This window comes from Telmatherina bonti, assembly GCF_933228915.1.
Source record: "Telmatherina bonti genome assembly, chromosome: 16".
Classification (NCBI taxonomy): domain Eukaryota; kingdom Metazoa; phylum Chordata; class Actinopteri; order Atheriniformes; family Telmatherinidae; genus Telmatherina; species Telmatherina bonti.
In genome coordinates, this window is record NC_136614.1 from 14,831,840 (window position 1) to 14,852,751 (window position 20,912).

General features: G+C 39.7%; 1 protein-coding gene across 2 annotated transcripts in view; it reads right to left on the reverse strand.

Moving 5' to 3' along the window:
• Positions 1–2,913: 2,913 nt before the first annotated feature.
• Positions 2,914–20,912, reverse strand: part of jag2b (jagged canonical Notch ligand 2b) — a 45,894-nt gene continuing 27,895 nt past the window's right edge. The window contains exons 7-26 of one of the 2 annotated variants that reach the window (XM_079256022.1): positions 17,700–17,819; positions 17,307–17,420; positions 16,364–16,477; positions 15,140–15,253; positions 14,738–14,784; positions 14,254–14,427; positions 11,167–11,329; positions 10,906–11,067; positions 10,672–10,785; positions 10,384–10,497; positions 10,162–10,275; positions 9,057–9,173; positions 8,817–8,844; positions 8,161–8,246; positions 6,859–6,972; positions 6,628–6,743; positions 6,153–6,410; positions 5,881–6,012; positions 5,473–5,623; positions 2,914–5,349 (exon numbers count right to left, since the gene is read on the reverse strand). In XM_079256022.1, the coding sequence (XP_079112148.1) occupies positions 4,823–5,349; positions 5,473–5,623; positions 5,881–6,012; positions 6,153–6,410; positions 6,628–6,743; positions 6,859–6,972; positions 8,161–8,246; positions 8,817–8,844; positions 9,057–9,173; positions 10,162–10,275; positions 10,384–10,497; positions 10,672–10,785; positions 10,906–11,067; positions 11,167–11,329; positions 14,254–14,427; positions 14,738–14,784; positions 15,140–15,253; positions 16,364–16,477; positions 17,307–17,420; positions 17,700–17,819 (2,879 nt within the window). In that variant the 3' untranslated portion in view covers positions 2,914–4,822. The remainder of the gene's footprint in view (positions 5,350–5,472; positions 5,624–5,880; positions 6,013–6,152; positions 6,411–6,627; positions 6,744–6,858; positions 6,973–8,160; positions 8,247–8,816; positions 8,845–9,056; positions 9,174–10,161; positions 10,276–10,383; positions 10,498–10,671; positions 10,786–10,905; positions 11,068–11,166; positions 11,330–14,253; positions 14,428–14,737; positions 14,785–15,139; positions 15,254–16,363; positions 16,478–17,306; positions 17,421–17,699; positions 17,820–20,912) is intronic. The other variant, XM_079256023.1, reaches the window with a different exon arrangement.

Below are 20,912 nucleotides of genomic sequence, written 5' to 3' on the forward strand. Positions count from 1 at the left end.
AGAACAAGATCAGTTTCCATTTCCAATGCAAACATAAAGAGCAGCAATGACTGCACAGATTCAGAACTTCTTTTAACAGCAAATTAAAAGTTGGAAAGTTGGCTCAAGCTATACTGGAAAAAAATTTAACTTTCAATTTCCCACAAAGTACATGTTTTGCAGTGGGATTGAACTACAGAGAAGAAACTTGTGGGTGCAAATTGAAGTCCATGCAGACTCTACTCAATCCATATCAAGTATGTTCTTATGCCATGTAAACTGTGTAAGCATCATCACCAAACATGACCTCAGAAATAACCACAAAGCAAAATTGTCACCTTTGAAATAACATTAACAAAAGCACAAATATTGGAGGACTTTTTGTATTAGCTTGTTTATCCATCCAACCAATCTTAACCGCTCAGTCTAAATCAGTCTAAACCTATCCCAGCAATCACTGGGCAAGAGGCAGAGTACGCCCTGGACACGTCTCCAGTCCATCGCGGAGTCCAACACAGAGAAACATCCATTCATAGTCACTCCTAGGAAAAATTTAGAGTAACCAATTCACCTAACAGTCATGTCTTTGGACAGTGGAAGAAAGCTGGAGTACTCAGAGAGAACCCACACATGCATGAGGACAGCATGCAAACTCCTCACAGAAAAGCTCAGTATTTGGGTTTTTGCCAATGAAAAACATGCCAAACCTTTGATAATGCCAAACAAATTACTCTGCTATTGAATTGTTCAGTGTTGTTTATTGGATTGAAGGAAGTCTGAAGAAACAAGGCATATTGGCAATTTAACAGTCTATTAATTTATGGCAAGCACCCTTCCTGGCAGCCTTACTACAGGCTGTGTGCAGTCTGATCTGGATTGTCTGGGTAAAGAACCATCGGCAGACAGGCACATAATGATTTGAAGCATAGAAGTAATTTTAAATTTGGGTGACACTTTGAAAAATTTAATAGAAATGTGAAAGTAATTTCACATTTGTTAGGGTTAAGAAACCTTGTGCCTTCTAAACCTCCAAACTTGAAAACTGACTCTAGACATCTCCTCCAGATTCATTCACAGGATCTGACGATGCTAATGGTAATATCCATAAACATTATCATCCCCCCCTTCGATGATGACACCACCTCATCCACAAAGATGTGTAACTTGATCTGGTCTTTCCGACAAGGGAAGGTCCCATTAGCGCCAGCCAGGGCTTCCCATGGGAATTTAAGAGAAGTGTACCACCCCACCAACATCCCGCCAGAGATGATCACGCCAGCCTCTCATTGGCAGAGAATAGATCGGCCCAGAGCGAAAGATGAGGTTCTATTGGTGTGGCGTGAGCAAGTGTGATGGCAAGATGTGAGGAGGCGGTCGATGTTATTGGATCCATTAATCTAGGCCCTCCAGAGGAGGAGGGCAAAGACATTTGCTGCAGGGTTTCAGAAGATGCAACTCTTTTTCAAAATGCAAAAGTTAGACATTAAATCATGCACTGCATTGCTGTGTTTACACAAAAAGCCACATTTGCAATGAAAATATTCAGCCAATTTCTTTCCTCACCTCACCATGGTAACCATAAAGATGCAGTCATCAGTTTGACTTTAGTCTTTTTGCTTTGGTTTAAAAACATGATCACTGTAGTCACTTTAAATACTCTCACACCGATACATTGTAATGTGTAAACAGTATTTACTTAATTCCTTTATGCTGACTTGACATGCGATGAGTATATTCCCAAGATTTGAAAGGGTATTTCACATAACATGGAAGAAAGAATACCTGCCTTTAATTTTAATGTTTTCCATCAATTAAAGTACTGGTCCTTTCTAGGGCTTAATATTTAAGTACAACCTTAGATGAGAAACATTACAACTGTCCCTATTATAGAAAACTAAGCCAAAATGCAGCAGCCAGGCAGAGCTTGTGACATGCACTTTATTATTGATCATCAGTAAATGTGAGAATTTTAGCTGTTTGTTGTTGTGGATCGATCAGAACTGTTAAAATAATGCCAAGGATGAAAGACATCAGCAAGGACCCCAGTGAAGTATTTTTGATCCCCAGTCCAGCAAGGATTGTTAAAGCCAATTTTAATCCATTTGCAGTCCATCATTTGAAAGTAAGGAATATTATTTATAAGAGGAAAACACTGAAGACAGATTACAAGATTCCAGGAGTGGATGTCCAAGCAAGTTTACACAAGCATTCTATTATGCAATGATCAGACCCAACTGCAACCATCCCAACAACTACATATCGGACTCAATAACCCTCAGTTAACAGGGTAAATATTTAAGTTTATAAAGAGACTAATAACTTGTTTGGAAGGTTTGGGTTCACCAAGTGTCATTTCAACAAATCATATTAAACAAAGCTATCAGAACAAATATGACCAAACAGCTTCAGTTTGGTTTTAATTCCCACTAGAGCGTTTAAAACAAACCAAACATATCTGCAAAAAATACACCACCTATCACGCACTGTAAGAAAGAGTTGGTGATTTGGGTTAGTTTTCAGGTCGCATAGCCTGCACATCAGTTGGATCAACCATTAAATCCTCTGTTTACTATTGAAAATAGCTCCACCAAAGACTAAATGTTGGGTTGTATGCAATATATCCACAATGATTTTGCATTTTGGCTTAATCTTTGCCAACAGGTCACATTGTAAAGACCTTTAAAAGTTCATGTAGGATATTTTTCATTTGCAAAAGCTTCTTGAAAAAGCCTCATGACTGAGGATGCACCTTCTGGCAAAAGATTCTGCACACCAAATATTACAAAAATGATCACGATGTGTCAAAACTGCTTTAATAAATAAGTGGAATGATTATTTTGAACAAAGAATGGGGATGTCTTGACGTTGAGACTTCTGTTCCTTGCTCCATAAAATGTATACAATATGCATATTCAGCTTTTAACACCAGTGACGCATCTTTAATTGTTTATTTTGCTGTGTCCCATTTACAGAAATACAATGGCGTTTTGAGACAATGTCAAGATATGAAAAAGGGGTAAAACTTTGTAATGTGAAACTGAGTTGGTAACTTAATAAAACATGTCTGCAAAACTGCAAAAGGAAAACTCTGCATCTGCAAACATTGTTCCCTTCGTTAAAGCCTTTGAACCAAACAGGAAGCTAATGCATGACATCCACATTTGACCTACTAACATCCACATTCGTAACATTCAAAACTGCTATAGTGGATTGCTCTTCTGTTTTCTCCTCAACCCCTCCATTGATGTTTCTATTCCAGAAAATCTCCATGATAGCAAAGTGAGACAAGGAAGAGTGCTTTACTCAGGCGAATAAAACATGCCACAATACACCACACAATGTCTGAAAAAATTATTTATCTTAATAGTGAAAACAAAAACAAAAAAAAAATATATGACCATTGATAACACAATATGCATAAATAATTACATTAAGGCACCTGAAATAAAAGGATTTGTGATGGGTTTAGAAATGGTTTGAAAACTTTAAGGGTATGGCGTTGGCAGCTTTGAAATACTACTGTTCAACAAATTAAGAATGGACTTATAGGAGGTTGGGTGGGGGTGGCAGGAATGTTAACTCTAATTATCCTTTAAGTTATTGGTGGAAATTGTGATTTTGTTGGATTTTAAGTTATTCTGTTGTACAACAATTTAAATGCTGAATAGCAGTATTGATTTATTTTGCTCCCCCCCCCCCCCCACCTCACCCTCAAATGAAAAATAAATTCCCATGACAAACCAGTTATAAACCCTTCAGAAAGACCTTTATCGGTGATACCTTACTGCAAAGGTTCTTAACTGTGGGACTCTGGATATTAAGTGTTATAAAACCTGTCGTTTTTAACTGACATAAATAAAACAAATGGCATTGTAAAAAAAGAAAAAATAAAATAAAATAAAAATGTGTGACTTGTCTTTAAGTTACTTATTTCAAATATACACAGCGACTCCTTTGTATTTACAAGTATGTACAGAGTAGTCATTTCTGTTTTGATCAAATACCTTGAATGGTGTTGCTGTGAAATTGAACTCTAAATGTACACGTATCCCTTTGAGATCAGAGAAAAAGGAGGTCAAACCAGGCAGCATGACTTGGAGCCACAACTCAGCTCTTAGAAAGGCACTTGCTACCAACACAAATACTGCAGAAAATCCCAAAACACAGCTTTCAGCCAAGACAACTGAGGGACAGAGTAAGAGGAAAAAACAAACAAACAAAAAAAACCCAAAAAAAGATATGCAAGGCCACATAGTAGGCACTGGGGTTTCTGTCCCCGCTCCCCCTCCAGGCCAAGTGTTTTGGTAAGGCTGGCGCATGACGGCCACAGGTGGATTGGTGGGCGTAGCTGGAAGGCGACAAAGGGAAGGTTGGATGCAGCAGTCCGTTTCCCTCTAAACCCTTCCTTTACAGTCCCTTTTATGTGTATCTGCCCCAACAGACACGGAACAGGAGCCCACTTACAAGTTCAACTAAATCATAATTATTTGTAAACAAAAACCTTTATACATTTTTTTTTTTTAACTCCATTACAATTATTAACTCTTAAATGGTACAATTCCATAACCAAAATTGCAGAAAGTCTATTTTGCCTTCTGAAAAAAGACACATTTCAGCTTTTTTCTATATGCAAAGAAAAAAAAGACAAAAACAAAGAAAAAATCATATGTTCACTGTGCTCTAGTCTCCTGAATCCAAAAAACGAGTGACAAAAACATGAAAACAAAAAGAATGGCTTATGAAAACACAAAGCCTTTTTTTTCTTTTCAAAAAGAAGTCTGAAACATAGAATAGTTGCTGCCTTGCAGCCTCTTTTGCTTCCACATCATCCTGTTTGTATTTCTTATACACAATGGTCTCTGAGCTCTTTCTGACCAGTCAAGACGGCACTGACATTTTTCCATCGGTTGTCTTTGGGGCTGTAGCCTTGGGTCCGATGGGGCGCTTTGAGTGGTGAACTGGAGCTGTGCAGCGTACAGATTACTCCCCCCCTGGACTGCACTGCAGCCTTAGAGTACTTATAAACAAGCTGCTTGCCTGACTCTGCTCCACCACACTCCTCCTCAAGCTCAAGCTCGCCTTCAGTCTCCTCGTCTTCCTCCCCCTCATCACATGTCCGACAGGAGGGGCCCATGAGTTTTTTGCGCTCCTGCTCAGCCTCCCTGTTGCTTTCTTTCAGCTGTTGCTGCTGCTGCTGCCGTCCCACGACGAGACGTAGCGGCTCCCACTGGTTGTTCACATTATCGTCAGCAGCCGACTGCGAGGTCCTCTCGCGCTCTTTTCTTCGTTTGCGTGTCCACCAAACACAAACAATGATGCAAAAGAGGCAAAGCAAACAGAAGAGAGCACAAAGAAGAGGAACCAGGTAGTCTGTTGTAAAGAAAGGGAAAAATGAAGACGATATCAGTGGAAGTGAGACTGAGTAAAACACTCCAAAAAGACAGGGGCACCGATTCAAAACCTTGGGGTTCACCTTTTTTAATTATTACTCACCCACTGAAGGGGGCATGACCTGTGTTTCCACTTTAACTTCGATGACTGCTAGCATTATGGTGCTGTTGTGACGCTTGGACAAAGTGCCCACAATGGCACTAGCAGTTTCCTGGATCAGACTGTGGTCTGGTAGGTCCTCTGGCTGGAAAGACTGAGCAGGAAACGCATTAAGGTTGGCGTGTGGGACATTTTATTTCTCCATTTATTACAAATCAGTGGTAAATTTAGCAGGTTGTGCTGTTAGGGCATCTTCTGTTCAACTAAACAGTGTGAGAACAGTGGCAACACTTTGTATTTGGCAAAAATGTAGAATATATTTCACATGAAAAGTAAATACTAACCAGCGAAGAACGAGATGATAACTAGTTAGTCAAAATACAATAAAGAAGATTTAGCATAATCACTTACTATAGCTACTTCTACAGCATCTGGATTTGAATGGGAAAGGTCACAAAGTAGAAGAAGGGAGTGGTCCTTTGCCAATCTTCTGGTATCAGGAAGATATCGGAGCTCGAAGCAAATATTTTCCACCGTTGTTCCCTGCATATGCACACATAGACAAAAAAAAGATATATATATATACACTCACGCACATCACTCATTAGCATCAATACAAATAGTTAGAAGAGGTCTGGATCACAGGCAGCAGGAAGTAAGATTAAACGTGAACAATGCCTCACCGGTGGCACTTTGTCTCTGTTGAAAACAAGTGTTATGCGGCCGCAGCTGTTGGCCAAATGGCCGCTGTTTGGCTGGCACTTTGTGGTTGCTTGTGGAGGTGAAGGTCCAGCCATAGCACAAACACCCCAATCATTGCAAGGGGGGGAGAAGCAGGTGTAGTAGCTGTGTTCCAGACACTCCTGTCCAGCCGGGCAGGACTGCTGTCTCTGGTCCTGCTCTGATGACTTGAGTCGGCATGGACGACGACCACACAGCACCTGGTATTATAAAGGTCATACAACATGTAACTCTTGAAAGCCTTTACCTGGGTTTTCCTAATTGTTTACATGTTAACTATCCAATTTCTTTGTGTTTTTCCAGTTAGCAGTTTGACAGCCTTATCCTGACCAAGTTTTATGTTAGCTTAGGTTTATTCCGTCATACCTACCAACCCATATGTAAATAATTAAACTTAAGTAAATTAGGCGTGGTTACCTTGGTACAGTGCACTTTGCTGTTGATGCAATTACAGCTGTTGCACTCCTCCTCCCAGTGGCTGCCGTGTGGAAACTGCAGCCCAGCATAGTGACAAGTCTTTCCAATACCTATAACTGCAGACAGAAAAAGCCACGTTGAGCCATTGTACGTGCAATAAAAAGAAAACTAATCAGTGAATTAAATATTGTTTTTCAACTTTGAAAAACAGAAAACATTAAATTTATTTACACTCTTTGCATCGGGCTCCTGTTCTACCAAGAGGACAAATGCATCGGAAACCGTTGATCTCATCAACGCAGGTGGCTCCATAGGCACAAGGAGAAGACTGGCACTCGTTGATGTCTATGAACAGAAGACAACCAAAAGTTGACTTTAGACACAAAGACTGAAGCCAGTTTTAAACTAAAATTATAGCAAAGCTAAGGGTCCAGCAAAGTGACACCTACCGAAGCTAAACTTATCTATATGACTTGAGAAACTTTCCAGAATCCCTGATGTTGCGATAATCTGTCGCAACAGGTGAGCTAACAGCCAATAGGCTAATCAGCTGAATCATTGCTTGGTAGCCTGATTCATTACAGGACATAAAACCTGATGATAAAAAAGTAGCTCAGCTACAACAATGTCATTAGAACATATGAAGAAGATGGGTGTAGCTACCATGATGCTTTCCTTTGCATTGTACACCACAATTTAAAGCACAATATCCGCAGCTGGCCATCACTATTTAGGTTTTTACTCTCAAAAAGGTTAAAAACATAAAAATGCATAACTTTAAGCAGTTTTCTCATTTAAACTGGTGAGTTATAAGAGAATAAACAAAGTCAGCTATAAATAACATTTTCCATTAAGTGTTACTCATTTTTGTAATCGGCCTCCAAGTGGCCTTTTAATGAACTGCAGGACATTTGCAGCCTCAGAATTACTGGATTCAAAATCTCACTCACAGACTTTAACTCGCATGTTTGACTGCTGCCAGAACTTGCATTAAAAGTGATTATTATAAATCTAAAAGTGTGTAAGATCTATTTTACAGATATGGCTTGCAACAAATACAGAGTGCAAAACTCGCAGTCTGTGTGTGCCTCAAAAAAAAAAAAAAAAAAAGGGTCTGAACCCAGAGCCATTGTCAAAATGATCACACAAACAGTCTGGATGAGAACTCTCAAATTTGAGCCTGGCTCCAAAGGTGAACGCTATCCAGCCAAAACAAAGCAGCAGAAAAGGAGAATTTCAGGGTCACTGAGTAATTTGTCTTCAGCGTGTGAATGTGTGACTGTGAGAGTATGGAGGAGTGATGACCTCTGACCGCTGAGCCGTTGAAGGACCAAGAAAAATGGTAGAGCTCTTGCATTTAGGTGTCAATGTGTCCATCTAATCCTTGTCCTTACCTTTCTCTAAGCTCCCTCCTTACTCAGTCTATACAACCTCTTTATTATACTGTGTTGCCATGACTACATTAGGGTCTTGAGGGTCTTTGTATATTTACTTCCCATTTAAAAAAGCGTGTGATATCGTTAGGTAACTTACTAATTCTGCAGTCTGGGCCGGCAAAACCGGGGGCACACTCGCATCGAAACCAGTTGACACCGTCTACACAAATCCCGCCGTTGTAACTGTGGGGGGAAGAAATTAGATGAGGCTGTACATCCTTTCCAGCTGCAACAAAGTACATTGTGTGTGTGTGTGTGTGTGTGTGTGTGTGTGTGTGTGTGTGTGTGTGTGTGTGTTAGTGGTGGGGGTCACAAAGCTCAATTCAACTCATCAATACAAGTCTCCACCTTTCAGATGCTAATAGGCGTGTCCAGTCCCTCCTCTCCCCTCTGCTCCCCTCTTCTCATCATACCTCCTCAAAGCCAAGCTTCCCCCCCAGGTCGCACATGAAGAATAGACACTTGCACCCCCATCAACTCAACCTTCCCCCCACCTGCATTCACCATAGGGTAGGTGGGACTCTTGTCCTCCCGATAAAACTCCCACATCTCAACTGTCCCATTCAATACCTCAACTCTCCCCCCCTCCCCGTACATTGCCAGTGAGATGCCCCTTTGAGGCTTGGTTTAAAAACAACAAATGCTGTTCAGTAGCCCTTCACCCCTACAGCCAACAAGGTCTGCGTAAGGTGCAGAGATGAGGGAGGGAGGGAGATGCTGGTTAATGTGTACAAGGCAAGAAATGCTACATACCATGGATGAGGATTGCAGTCATCTGTGTCTGTTGGAGAGAAGACATTCATGTTAAACCATTTTTCACAAGCCATACATATCTTATATCATTCACTTACAGATCTATTAAGACTATGAAAATCTAAGAAATATCTTCTAAGAAAATGATTTAAATTTTCATACCACTCATAAGACAACTCCAAATAATAAAATGTACAATAGTTATTAGTGATTTCTTTACAAACATGGGGAAAAACTGACTTTGTTCACAGGTGGGGCCCTCCCAGCCATCTTTGCAGATGCAGGAGAAGGTGTCTCCTCCTCCCACACATGTCCCGCCATTGAAACACGGACTAGAGGCACATGAGCTGTTCTTGGCTGCAGGAAGAGAGTTTGAGTCAAAAACAATCAAGATATTCCAGTTTGTTAAAACATTGATTGCATAATAAATCAAGTTTCCAGCTTTTGTGCAGGAAAATTGTTTACAGTATTAAGACATACTGTTCAGCCAGCCTTACTTTTAACTGTTGTCCCGACAACTGCCATTTAATGTTTTACATTTATTAAAAGCATATTAGCCAGCACAAATTCAATGCTAGATGTCCTAGTCAGGCACTAAAAATGAGGAATCTTTAGTCGCCAGTAAAAAAAAAACAAAAAAACAAAACATGCTTTGGACATCAGACGTCTAAAACAAATGAAGAAAGCACACCACCAGCTTTGCGCGATAAAAACCTGCGTGGGAGCATCATGACAAGTAAAATCCTACTGTCTGCGCCAATTGCAAAACAAGTTATTGAACATTAACGGGTTTTGAGCAACATTATTTGTTCTGTTTCCATCTTAGTCTGTGAAGGTAAGGTTGCTGCACAATTTCATGCAAGTTTCAAATATAAATAACCCAGTATTCAATTCAGTCTGTCATGATTCAAATTTAACTGCAAAATGCAACATGTTTGAGGTTGTAAATGATCTTGTGTATGCAAACTTCTAAATAAATGCATCATAACACATCATGATTGCATCGTATCCGTAACTAACATAACTATCATATGGAAAATTTCTTGAAAAAGTAATACTTCAACCATAGTTTCCCCAACGTCACTATGGGCTGTAATGCAGCTGCATCAGTTGCATACAGTAGCTCCAGCAGTTTCAAACACTGGGAATGTTGATAATTTAACAAATCAAACTGAACAACATGCTGACAAAATTAAAAAATAAAAAAAACAAGATGATAATTATTAAAAGGCATCTAAGGAATTTAAAAACATTTATATTTCTTAATTTAAACCTATAAGGGCAACAATGTAAGCAACACTTTGAGCATCAGGAACTTCTTAAATGCCAATATAATTCTTCCTACCTGTGTTGCATGTGTTTCCTCCCCAGCCAGTTGGACAGGCACAGCGGAAGGTGTCCACGTGGTCATAGCAGGTGCCTCCGTTACTACAGGTGGTTTCATCACACTGGCTCTCGCCTGATATGAACACAAAAGCCACATTCATTTCATACAGCTAGTACAATTTTAGTAGTCATAAAATAAATTATGTTGCAAAGTGGCGATGCAACAGTGAAGATAACTCACGGGAATGGCAGGTCTTGCCCTTCCAACTGTCAGCACACTCGCAGTAGAAGTCGTTCACCAGGTCAACGCAGTGTCCGCCGTTCTTACATGGGTTGTGTCTGCACTCGTTGATGTCTGAGAGGAGGAAGATGACTCAGTCATTTATTCACTCGTTAATAAGCTGCCATACAAAAGAGATTCATTCCAACGCAAGCAGGAGGCTCAACACAAGGGTTGGGTTTTTCTTTGGAAAGATTACCCAAATAGAAGGCTATTTGCAATAAATCACACTAGACTTCAACAACTCACTGAGGTCACAGAGTTGACTCTCCCAGCCGTCCGGACAGAAGCACTGAAAGGAGTTCACCCCGTCGATGCAGGTCCCCCCGTTTCTGCAGGGGTTGCTGATGCAGTCATTAATATCTGGGAAAGCATAGAAAGAAATACTTCACTATTCAGAACAACGTTCTGCGAGACTCTTTCTGTAAATGTTTAAAGGAAAATTTCCCTTCTGGACGTCAAAGTGTGCAGAAGTTTACATACTTTCATGACAGTACATGCCACTGAATCCCGGATCACAGACACAGGTGAAGTTCCCTGCTGGCTGGCTGATGCACTGCCCCCGCGGACCACAGACATGCGACGATATTTGCTGAACTCCGCCAGTGTCATTGGTTGCTATGGCAATGGTGCAGCTGTCAATCACTGCCAGATAAAAAGAAGTATACAAGAAGTTTCAATTTCAGTTCAATGCCACATAGGTTTGCTCTGACCTCTTAACTAATTGCATGTTACTTCATTCACCTGGACAGGGGGTGGTTTGGCAGTCCTTTTTAAGCCTTTCACATGTCTTTCCTTCGAAGCCTTCGGGACAAGCACAGTAGAAGTCTTGGTCCATGGTGTGGCACGTGGCCCCATTTTCACAAGGGTCTGGATCACAGGTGTCTGAGGGGGCCCAGCTGGATATCTATGAGCATGAGAAAGAAAGCAAGAGCTTTATAATAAGGATGAAAATACACAGACCAAACTACAGAAAAAAAACCTAATTCTTTTTTTTTAAACAAAATATTAATTTTTAACATCATGGTTTATTGTAGCTCATTGTATGGTATTTGTCATCTCTTTTGTGTTGATTTTCATCTTTGTTGTTGTTTGCATACATGTGTGAGATTTTATCTAATTTTTTTTTCTGTTTTTGTCTTTTTTTTTTTTTTAACCTCCCATAGGGACTGCATATGGAAAATAACCATTTGGCTAACTGGTGCATTTACAGTAGCGCCTATCAAAAGTGCAAAATTTAAGTGCATGAAAGTAAATGCAAAGAGAGGAGACTAGATGAAAGCCAAGGAAAAGAAACAGATTACTTTATTGCTTTAGCTTAATGCAGGGAAAGTAATGAGTTAGCCAGCCGCTGTGGTTAAAAATACACTTAAACTGGGCCTTTGTTCAGCCAAAATGTGATTAGTCAATGGTTGCTTCATCAAAATAACTTCTGTAACGTACATATGCAGCTATATTTATTTGTTATTAATTTAGTCAGATGTTGCTTGTGGTACCAAGTTGAGTTTGGCCATCTTTTAGGATTTTTTATGTTTAACTTCGGGGAAAGTTGCAGTTTTCATCGTAGCAATGTGCGTCTCCATTTCCTTTTCAAATGGGTCCAAGTAAAGTCATTTGAAAATCAAAACATTTCACAAATTGACATCTTAGAGACATCTAGCATTTCTACTTTTTCTCTAAGTGCTCTCAAACAAACAACCCTTTTCTGGCAATGAACAGCAACACTGGACCTTGAAGAAGGGTGCATTGCTTTTCCCACAGGCATCTGGACATCGGTTGTGGGGAATGAAGGGGTTTTTCCATTTCAACACACATTATCATTGCACAAAAACACTTTGACAAGCACCACAACAATGAAGCAAGAGAAGCCAAAGCGGCAGTGGAGAAAGGAGGGATAAACTCCATGTAGATGAGCAGCTTAGTGGGCTCAGGCCAGCACTGCTGTTCAGAACAAAACGAAGGTAAGCAGAGGAACAAAGTAAGACTCAAACTTCTGCTAAGCTCATCAAGAGAATCCATGCTTTTGGTTTTACATCTCTGCTCTGCTTAATCTCCTAAAATTATTCTGAAAGATGCCTTGTCAAAGATGCAGAAATTAAGTGGACAAAAGTGTAAAAACTGTCTGGTCCAGCATCATGCAGAGGCACAGTGAATGTGAAACATATGATGACAGACTAGCAGAAAACGGCTAGGGTTAAGGCCAGGTTCACATATTTAGCCATTTCTAAATGCAGTAATACAAAAGGTTAGAGAGAAAATCTCTCAAGTTAATGTAAACGGAAGCCTACTGTGCATAAACTCTGGGTTGCACCCCTTTGCCATTTATGGTGCTGATTAAGGGAGGTAGAGCAGGGCAACAGGGTGGGTGAGTTTGTGGTCACACACAGCTTATTTTACTATAAGTGTCAGGGCCAGATAGTTTTTCTTCAACATTTCAGTGTGTGTGCTCAGATGATTTCGTCTGGGACCAAGTGTGTCAATAAATCATATTGGACTGCTTGTACAAGTCTCTTTTTCCAGAGACATTTTCACTGAGGCAAATATTGCAGCATCATTGACTTGTAGTCGACTATGAAATAAAATTAATTTCTGACTGCTTAAATCTCAAAGAAGTTGTCTTTTACAAAAAACTATTGTAGAATATGTAGTGTAGAATTTGTACAAAGTAAAAATTATATTGTTGAGATACATAGCACAGCTTCATGTTTTAAAACATCTACAATTCGTTACTTAAGCCCTCCAGTTCTGTCCAAATTTAACAAAGTTGATGCTTTCAATATCCAACAGTTCAGTTGGGGTGAAAACTGTTTTGCGCAATCAAACTTCCACTGACCCGAGACAGGATCAAAGAAGCACTAAATCAGAGAAATATGATGCTGGGAGTTGTAGCTTTGGCACGACAGGACAGGACCGTACACTGTGCTGGAGCAGGCATCAGAGTACCGTAGTATGCGGGCAAAAATCCAAAATCACCTCATTCAGAGAGGCTCACATTTATAGTAGAGAAGCTAAATCAGGACTGGCTCCAGACCAGCAATGTCCTCCATTCTGAGCCCCAGAGACGCTGTAAAGTGTCAATTTCCTCACTGATAACCTACATTCAAAAAAGTACAGCAAGGACACTGATACATTGGGACGATTTGAAATTTAAAAAAAAAAAAAAAAAAAAAAAAAAAGATGCAAACTGAAATAAAAAGTAGACCTGAATGTAGGTTTGGAGCCATATTACACAACTTGTGCAGAACAGAGCAATGCTTTTGCATGTTGGGTCAAATATCTGTTACTTGTTACTGCAATAAAGTTACTGTCATTGTACTGCAATTCACCTTGCAGCAATCTATAACCAGCAAAAAACCAATCATCTTCATCCCTTTTTCATAACCATAACTAACACCTCAACTATTTATATACACACACCAGGTTTATGCAGGATCCCAAGATATAAATGCATCTGAAAGCCTCACCAATAATGGTTGATAAAGACCAAGTAGTTTTTAACAGTTAAAAAATGGTCAAAAGTCCATATTTGGAAACAAAATTTCCACCTACAACCAGTTTATGTACAGTAGAATAAAAAGGGATTTTTCCCACTGCCCACTGCTATGAACTGGCCACCTGTCCAGGGTGTACCCTGCCTCTCAGCCACTGATTGCTGGGATAGGTTCCAGTTTCCCCACAACCTTAAATTGGACTGAACAGTTCAGAAAATGACTGACTTTTCTCCCTGCAATTTTTGGTCATAATTTTCAACAAATCCTGACAAATCTAAGGGATGTATAAGAGATCGGAAGTCATTAACTTATTGTTATATGTCTGAAACCTGGGACTCACCTCACACAGTTGGCCAGCGAACTCTGGTGGGCATTCACACACAAAGGTGTCCAACACTGTATGGCAATGTCCGCCATTTTGACATGGTCTGCTGGCACATTTATTTCTCTGGATTTCACAGTGAGTGCCGACAAAACCAGGAGGACACTGGCAGTAGTAACCCCTTGGCCCCTTCTACAACACAAACACGTAAAATAAAGAGTCAGGCTGTGCAAATTAACATAAATTCACCAAGTGTTTAAATCCTGGATGGCATAGAGAAGAGATCTCCATCTGAGCTACTGTCCTGTTGGTTTTTATACATTTCCCTACAACACACTTCAATCAAGTTAGAAGGTCTGCACAAGTCTGTTAATGACCCACTGATTTAAGTCAGGTGTGTTGTAACATCTAAAACTTGCAGGACAATAGCTCCAGAAGACAGAGTGAGGAGATCCAGGACTTAAAGTCTAATATCATTTATTATTTAACCATTTATATCCACCTTGCAAGTTGCCCCGTTTTTGCATTGACCATGGCAGCCGCTGACATCTGAAAACAAAGAAAAATATGATCAAGCACATTAAATCATTCACTAATCCATCATTTAGTTTAATCTTCAATAGTGTTTAGACTAGGTAAAAGTTTGGAAAAAGGAAATAAATGAAGCCAAGACGGTGCCATGTAAACCTTGCTTAGTAAGTGGGCATGCATGGCAGAGCTGGAGGTTTCAGCTTGACAGGGTGAGAAAAAAAACTAGTTACCACTTGTGGAAAAATAAGAAGTTAAACTACGCCAAAGCTGTGTGTTCAGGAAGTGAAAGGAGGCATCTGAAGAGTAGCCAAAAGAAGATGTCGTTAATGGAAGAACAGTTGGCTGCAGAAGTGACTGAGGAAAAAATACTGACTGATGTTACAGTTTTTTCCGGACCATCCCCGAAAACAGTCGCAGTGATATCCACCAATCAAATTTTTGCAAGAGTAAGCGTTCACGCAGGGCTGTCCTGCACACTCATTTGCATCTGTGAAAGCAGGAGGCAAAAGGACCCCATCAATTCAAATGAACCAAGGATAGGGAAGGGAAATGGAAAGACCAATAGAATCTGAGCATCGAAGCCAAACATTGGAAATACTGGCATCAGAGTCGCCAATGAGGAAGCAAAGCACTACCATTTTTACTTGACATGTATAGTCACTGGCATAGTCACTGGGGGGGGGAATAAATTATTTACATCTAAAATATGGCTTAATTAACATTTTTAACAAGGCCGTAGACCTCATCCTACTTTATAATCCTGTACAAATTCTGTATAAAGACATTTTTTGTTCCACATTTTCTTTCTAATATGCACGTGGAATCCTCAGGCATCAATGTGGTCTCACAGAACAGAGACTTGAAGACACTGGTTTTGCATTCAAATTTTAACGGTTCAATACAAATTAAATGAGCAGAAAGCACATTTACTGCCCCCAGACATCAAAAGGTAGAAGGGGGTGGGAAGGCAATCCGCAGGGAGCCCTGCTGTACACATATCTAGACAACTGCCTTCTCTCTGAAACCCAACTCTCCACACACACACACACACACACACACACACACACACACACACACACACACACAACAACAATAGTCAGGTTAAGACAGGAGGTCTATTGCAGCCTGTAAACTGAGAGCCAAGCAGGTAAGATGACCCTGAACTCTTGGGATCCCTTTCCTGCCTTTACCCCCACCACATACGCGTGCACACCAACTTTATTTACTGGTTGTAATCCATTTCCTGGCTTGATGCTGGTCACGTCCACTTGTCAGGATGGGAGTGATGCAAATACAAATTCCACTTCCAGCATCAAAGAACCGCCCGGATGAAGGAACACTAGCTGCTCATAAACTCATTGAGGAAAAAGAGGGCCCCGAGTTGTGAGCCAACTCATCCAGGAAATTGATGGCCTGTACCACAGCCATGAGGCTCAGGTTGCAGTTTACCCAATTCAATCTGAAAAATACGCCTTCCTGCATGACCACCTGTCTCAGTGGCTGATTATTTGTTTTAGGAAAAAGAACAAATGGTAATTATAACAGAAAAAACATGTACCAGCAAACAAGCAGCATGCCATTTGTGTTATAATCTTACCAATCTGGCAGGTCTTCCCTTCCCATTGTGGAGGACACACGCACTCAAAACCATCCTCCAAGTCAATACAAGTTCCACCCTGAGCACATGGACTGGAAGCACACTCATTCAAATCTATAGAAAAGAAACACTTTGCTTATTTCAAACAAAGGAAAACATTTAAAGTCCCCCTCTGGCAATTATTAAAGAATGAATTTGTTTCCAGGTAGCTAGCTCACAGTTCACACATGAGCACTCTGGAAGACATTGCTAATTTGGCTGCTAACACGGTTAGTTCTTAAACTCCTGGCTAAACATTCTGCTACGAGGGCTCACCTTGTGAACTAGCTTAGCAAGTTAACCAGTTCCTGTTCAAGTTCTTAAGGGTTTTAGCCAAGTTGTCTTAAGAATCCTGTGAATCAGGAGTCCCCATTTTGCTCAGCCAAGAAGTCACTTTCTTGAGATAGGAACTTAAGAAAGCTGAACTTGCTTTCAGGCAAGCTAGCATGGAGCTTCAGAGGTTGCTCTCATTTTTTATCTCCCAGATGAACACCTGCTAGCAGTGGACTCCAGTGGACTCTGGAGAACCTGGGTTGTTCACCCAAGAACTTGTAAGGCTACGTCCAGTCTTCACAACCAAGCAAACGTTCTTTGGTGTCATCTCAACCCAACTTGTGCTAATTTGTTCTCACGCTATAGCTTCTGGTTTCATAAAAGTTTTAAAAATGTGATTTTCTATGGAAAAGAACTTCAATATAAAGATTGAACATGTGTTTAAAAGCTTTTGGCAGTCTTCATTTATTTCCACATTAAGACTTGAAGTACCTGGAGATTAAATGTTTTTAACTGGTAAATAAAGCCAGTGACAGTCATAGGGATGAGGAAAATACAACAGAAGAAACAAATGTATGATTTACAGAAATCTGTAGGCAAACGCATGTATGAGAATAAAACAGTCACTCACTGCTGACACAGGTTGGACCTTCCCAGCCCAGCGGACACTGACACTCATATCCAGTAGGGACCTCTTTGCATGTACCACCGTTGTTACAGGGATTGGACACACAGGCGTGCTCAGCTGTTGGAGAGTGGGAGTGTTGCCATAGAAATAAAATAAAAGTTACTTAAGGTGCAAGTCTTTTCATGTTGTGCACTTAAATGGATTCCTCCTTCCATCATAAACACTACATTACATTAAAGGAACCACAATGAATTTCTTCACTGACAAAAAGTGAAAATGGTAAACCATTTTTATTGTAAAATATAGTATCTGATACATAGGTTAGCGTGCATGTGTCAAAACCATCAACTCCTCCACAACAACCTTTAGAAGAGGGTGGTACAGATTCTCGCTCACCTATTTCACAGTTCTTTCCAGAGTAGCCAGGTGGACAGGAGCAGTGGTACTTGTCTGGTTCAGTGTTCATGCAGGTTCCTCCATTGACACAAGGCTGGTGCCGACCACAGTAATTCAGGTCTGGATGAAGAGGAGGAAGAAGAAAAAAAAAACAAAAAAAAACAAAACACATTCTTAAACATAAACTCCAGTTAAAATATCTACAGTACAATTCACCTTTTTAGGACCACTCTCAAAACTTCATCATCCAATCTCAGTCTGTACCTACAAAACAGCTAAAGATGCTATTTTATCCCCCCCCCATCCCCTTTAAAACAATCCGTTGTTGCAAAAATGTAATGCACCCACAAATTTAACCCTAGCGGGAGCAAACAGAGCAACATACATTAAAAACAATCATTTTAGAAAGACAGAACCAAGAGTAGCTACAAAGGCACTCTCCTTCAGACACCTAAAGATGTTACAAAGACTGCCAGAGATTATTCGACAGTGGGCGCATATTCACAGCACAACTCAGTGACGAGCAAGGCCTATGTTAGTAAGTCTCCAAAGTATTTACTTTGGTCTTTACTGGTGTGTTGTCTCCGGGTCAGAGCTGCAGACCCAACAACATTTCTCAACACCCATTAAAAGAACTTCTAGGACACATTCCAAATACGACAGGACTGCTGGGAATGATGCATTTCTGCCCATAGTTAAAACTTCAGTAGCATTCAAATTAGGAATATTACAATTACTGAATTTTACAATGACACTAATTAACCAATGTCAAAGATCCTTTAGTATCACCTCTTTCTATAGAAGATTATGTCTGAACCATGACAGCTGCAATTTAAAGACCGTCCATCACATTCATGTTGCAACAGATATTTAAAAAATAAACGAGTGTCCCCAAAAACAAAAAGAAAAAAAACCAAAAAAAAACATTTGCATTCTGATTCTAATGGGTTTGTACCAGAGATTTAACCTCCCCTCTTCAGTGAATCTGTAACTCAAAATGGTGAGCGAAAACAAGTTGCCAGATTTTTAAGTAATGTCTCCCTTTAGAAAGGTTTAATTTTCAAATGTCAACTTGTCCACAGCTCGCAGTCTGAACCATTGTGTCACCGCTTGATGCAATGCTGCACTTAAATCAAATGTTATGATCCCTGGATGTTAAATGCTGAATTTCAGTTTATTCCTACTTGCATCAACTTTAAGTTGTCAAATTTATGTGCTTCACCATTTTATGCCAAGGAATTTCCAGAAATCATTATGTTTCTTAAACCTGCACAAGCTTTGACATGAAGCATGGGTCGTTTGCTTATCTCCACTGCACCATATTTAGCCTACAGGGTTAACGTATGAGGAGTAACTCTCGCCGCTAATAGTTTAGAAATGACTATTTGGAATAGCTACAGTCATCTTCAAATGTATTCATACTCTCCCATTAAATAAGGACATTTTCTTTTTATGAAAATCATTACATTATTTTCTAATTTTGGCTCAATAGATTTTTCTTTCAAAAAGCAAACAAATATAAAATAATATAGGTTACATCACTCGTAAGCTAATATTTGGTTGAACAATCCTTTGATGTTTCCACTACAGTCACATGTTTTCTGTACTTGTTTACAAGTATTTTGTCCCAATGTTCATCAGAGAAGTACTCTAATTTGACCAGGACTGATTTGTTTTTTTTTTACCCTTCTTTTTCAACTCAAATGAAAAATGCCTTATGTCACCAAATTATAATTTTGCAAATTTTTAGTTACTGTTCCATTTTTTTTAGTCGCTAGTTTTTTTGGTGACTGTTGTAAATTCACCCTTTTCTTAAGTGTATAAATACATTTCAGGACGACTGTACGTGCGATTCTAAAAAAAAAAAAAAAAACACAGACTGCTTTGCATCAATGTGTTTTTGTCTTTTAGTGTTTTCCTTGCCATCAACAAAATAAGCGCAACCAAACCCAAACTGAGTGTCGCACACCAGCCTCAGGCTAACGGCCCAGCTGCCCTGAAGACTAGTAAATAAATGAGCAGGGATCTGTCTCCGCTGGGGATCTCAGGACCCATTCTCATCCCCTGAAGAGCCCTCTGTGACGAAGGGATGTGGGCGGATTGGGTGTCCCTGTTGGCGCTCAGATCGCAGAGGCAGTAAAACTATCCAGCCGCTGGTTTCCAGTTAAAGACAATGGGTAGTAAAGATGATGCAGACCTTATGTAAACAGTATAGTCTTATCATTGAAATACGTGAAAGTAGTTAAAAAAAAATAAAAGAAAAGTGAGACAACTAAAATGAAGACTTCAAATTTTCTTATGTGTGGCTTTTTAAAAACTCAAAATGCATCAATTCATACATTGTTAGTTTTTTGTTCAAGTTTTGCTTGAACTTTCCATACAAGCAATTTCACTGCTTAAGTAATCCCCCCAAAGGAAAAAAAAAAATCCCTTTGTGCTTCCAAACATGCTACTCTACACCTTTACTTCATTTAATATGTGCAGAGTTGTGAACATGCAAATTAGCACCATTGCTTGGCTGCAGCTCCTCTCCATACTCTCCCCCCCCACCCCCCTCCACATGCTTGAGTGCATCACTGTTCACTGAAACTGACACGACTTGTTTCTTAGAAAACAACTTCACAATCCTTCGCATTGATAAACAAAGCTGACACAGGAGATATAAAAGAAAAAAATAGCAGTTTCTCCATTAGTTACTTGCATTTTTCTTTGAAATATAACTATAACTATGTATACTATATAAATATATATAATATATAGCTATATATAATATATTACTATATATACTATATAACTATGATATAACTATTATATTATAATATATGATCTTGGTACCAACCTCTGCAGCGTAATTTCTCATTCATATTCGCAGAGACCTTAATTCATACGATTCAGATTAAAATTAAACAGGCTTTAAAGTGGAGAATCTACTCTCAGTAGCCAGTCCAGCAACAGCAACATATTAAATTCACAACCCTTAAAGCTGACAAAGAAAATTTCACAATACTTGGGCCTTCCAGACAGAAGTCCACATACAAGCGGCTGACGTCAGTAAGGCTGCAGATACCTGATATATGCAGCTTTTGTCAATCTACACAACCAACAAGCATCCACTGCATGTTAGAATTGAGTTCATTGAGTTTGTTGAACAGGGATCATGTAAAGAAGCATTAATCACACAGGACATGATAAAACATATTTTCCCAACTAATT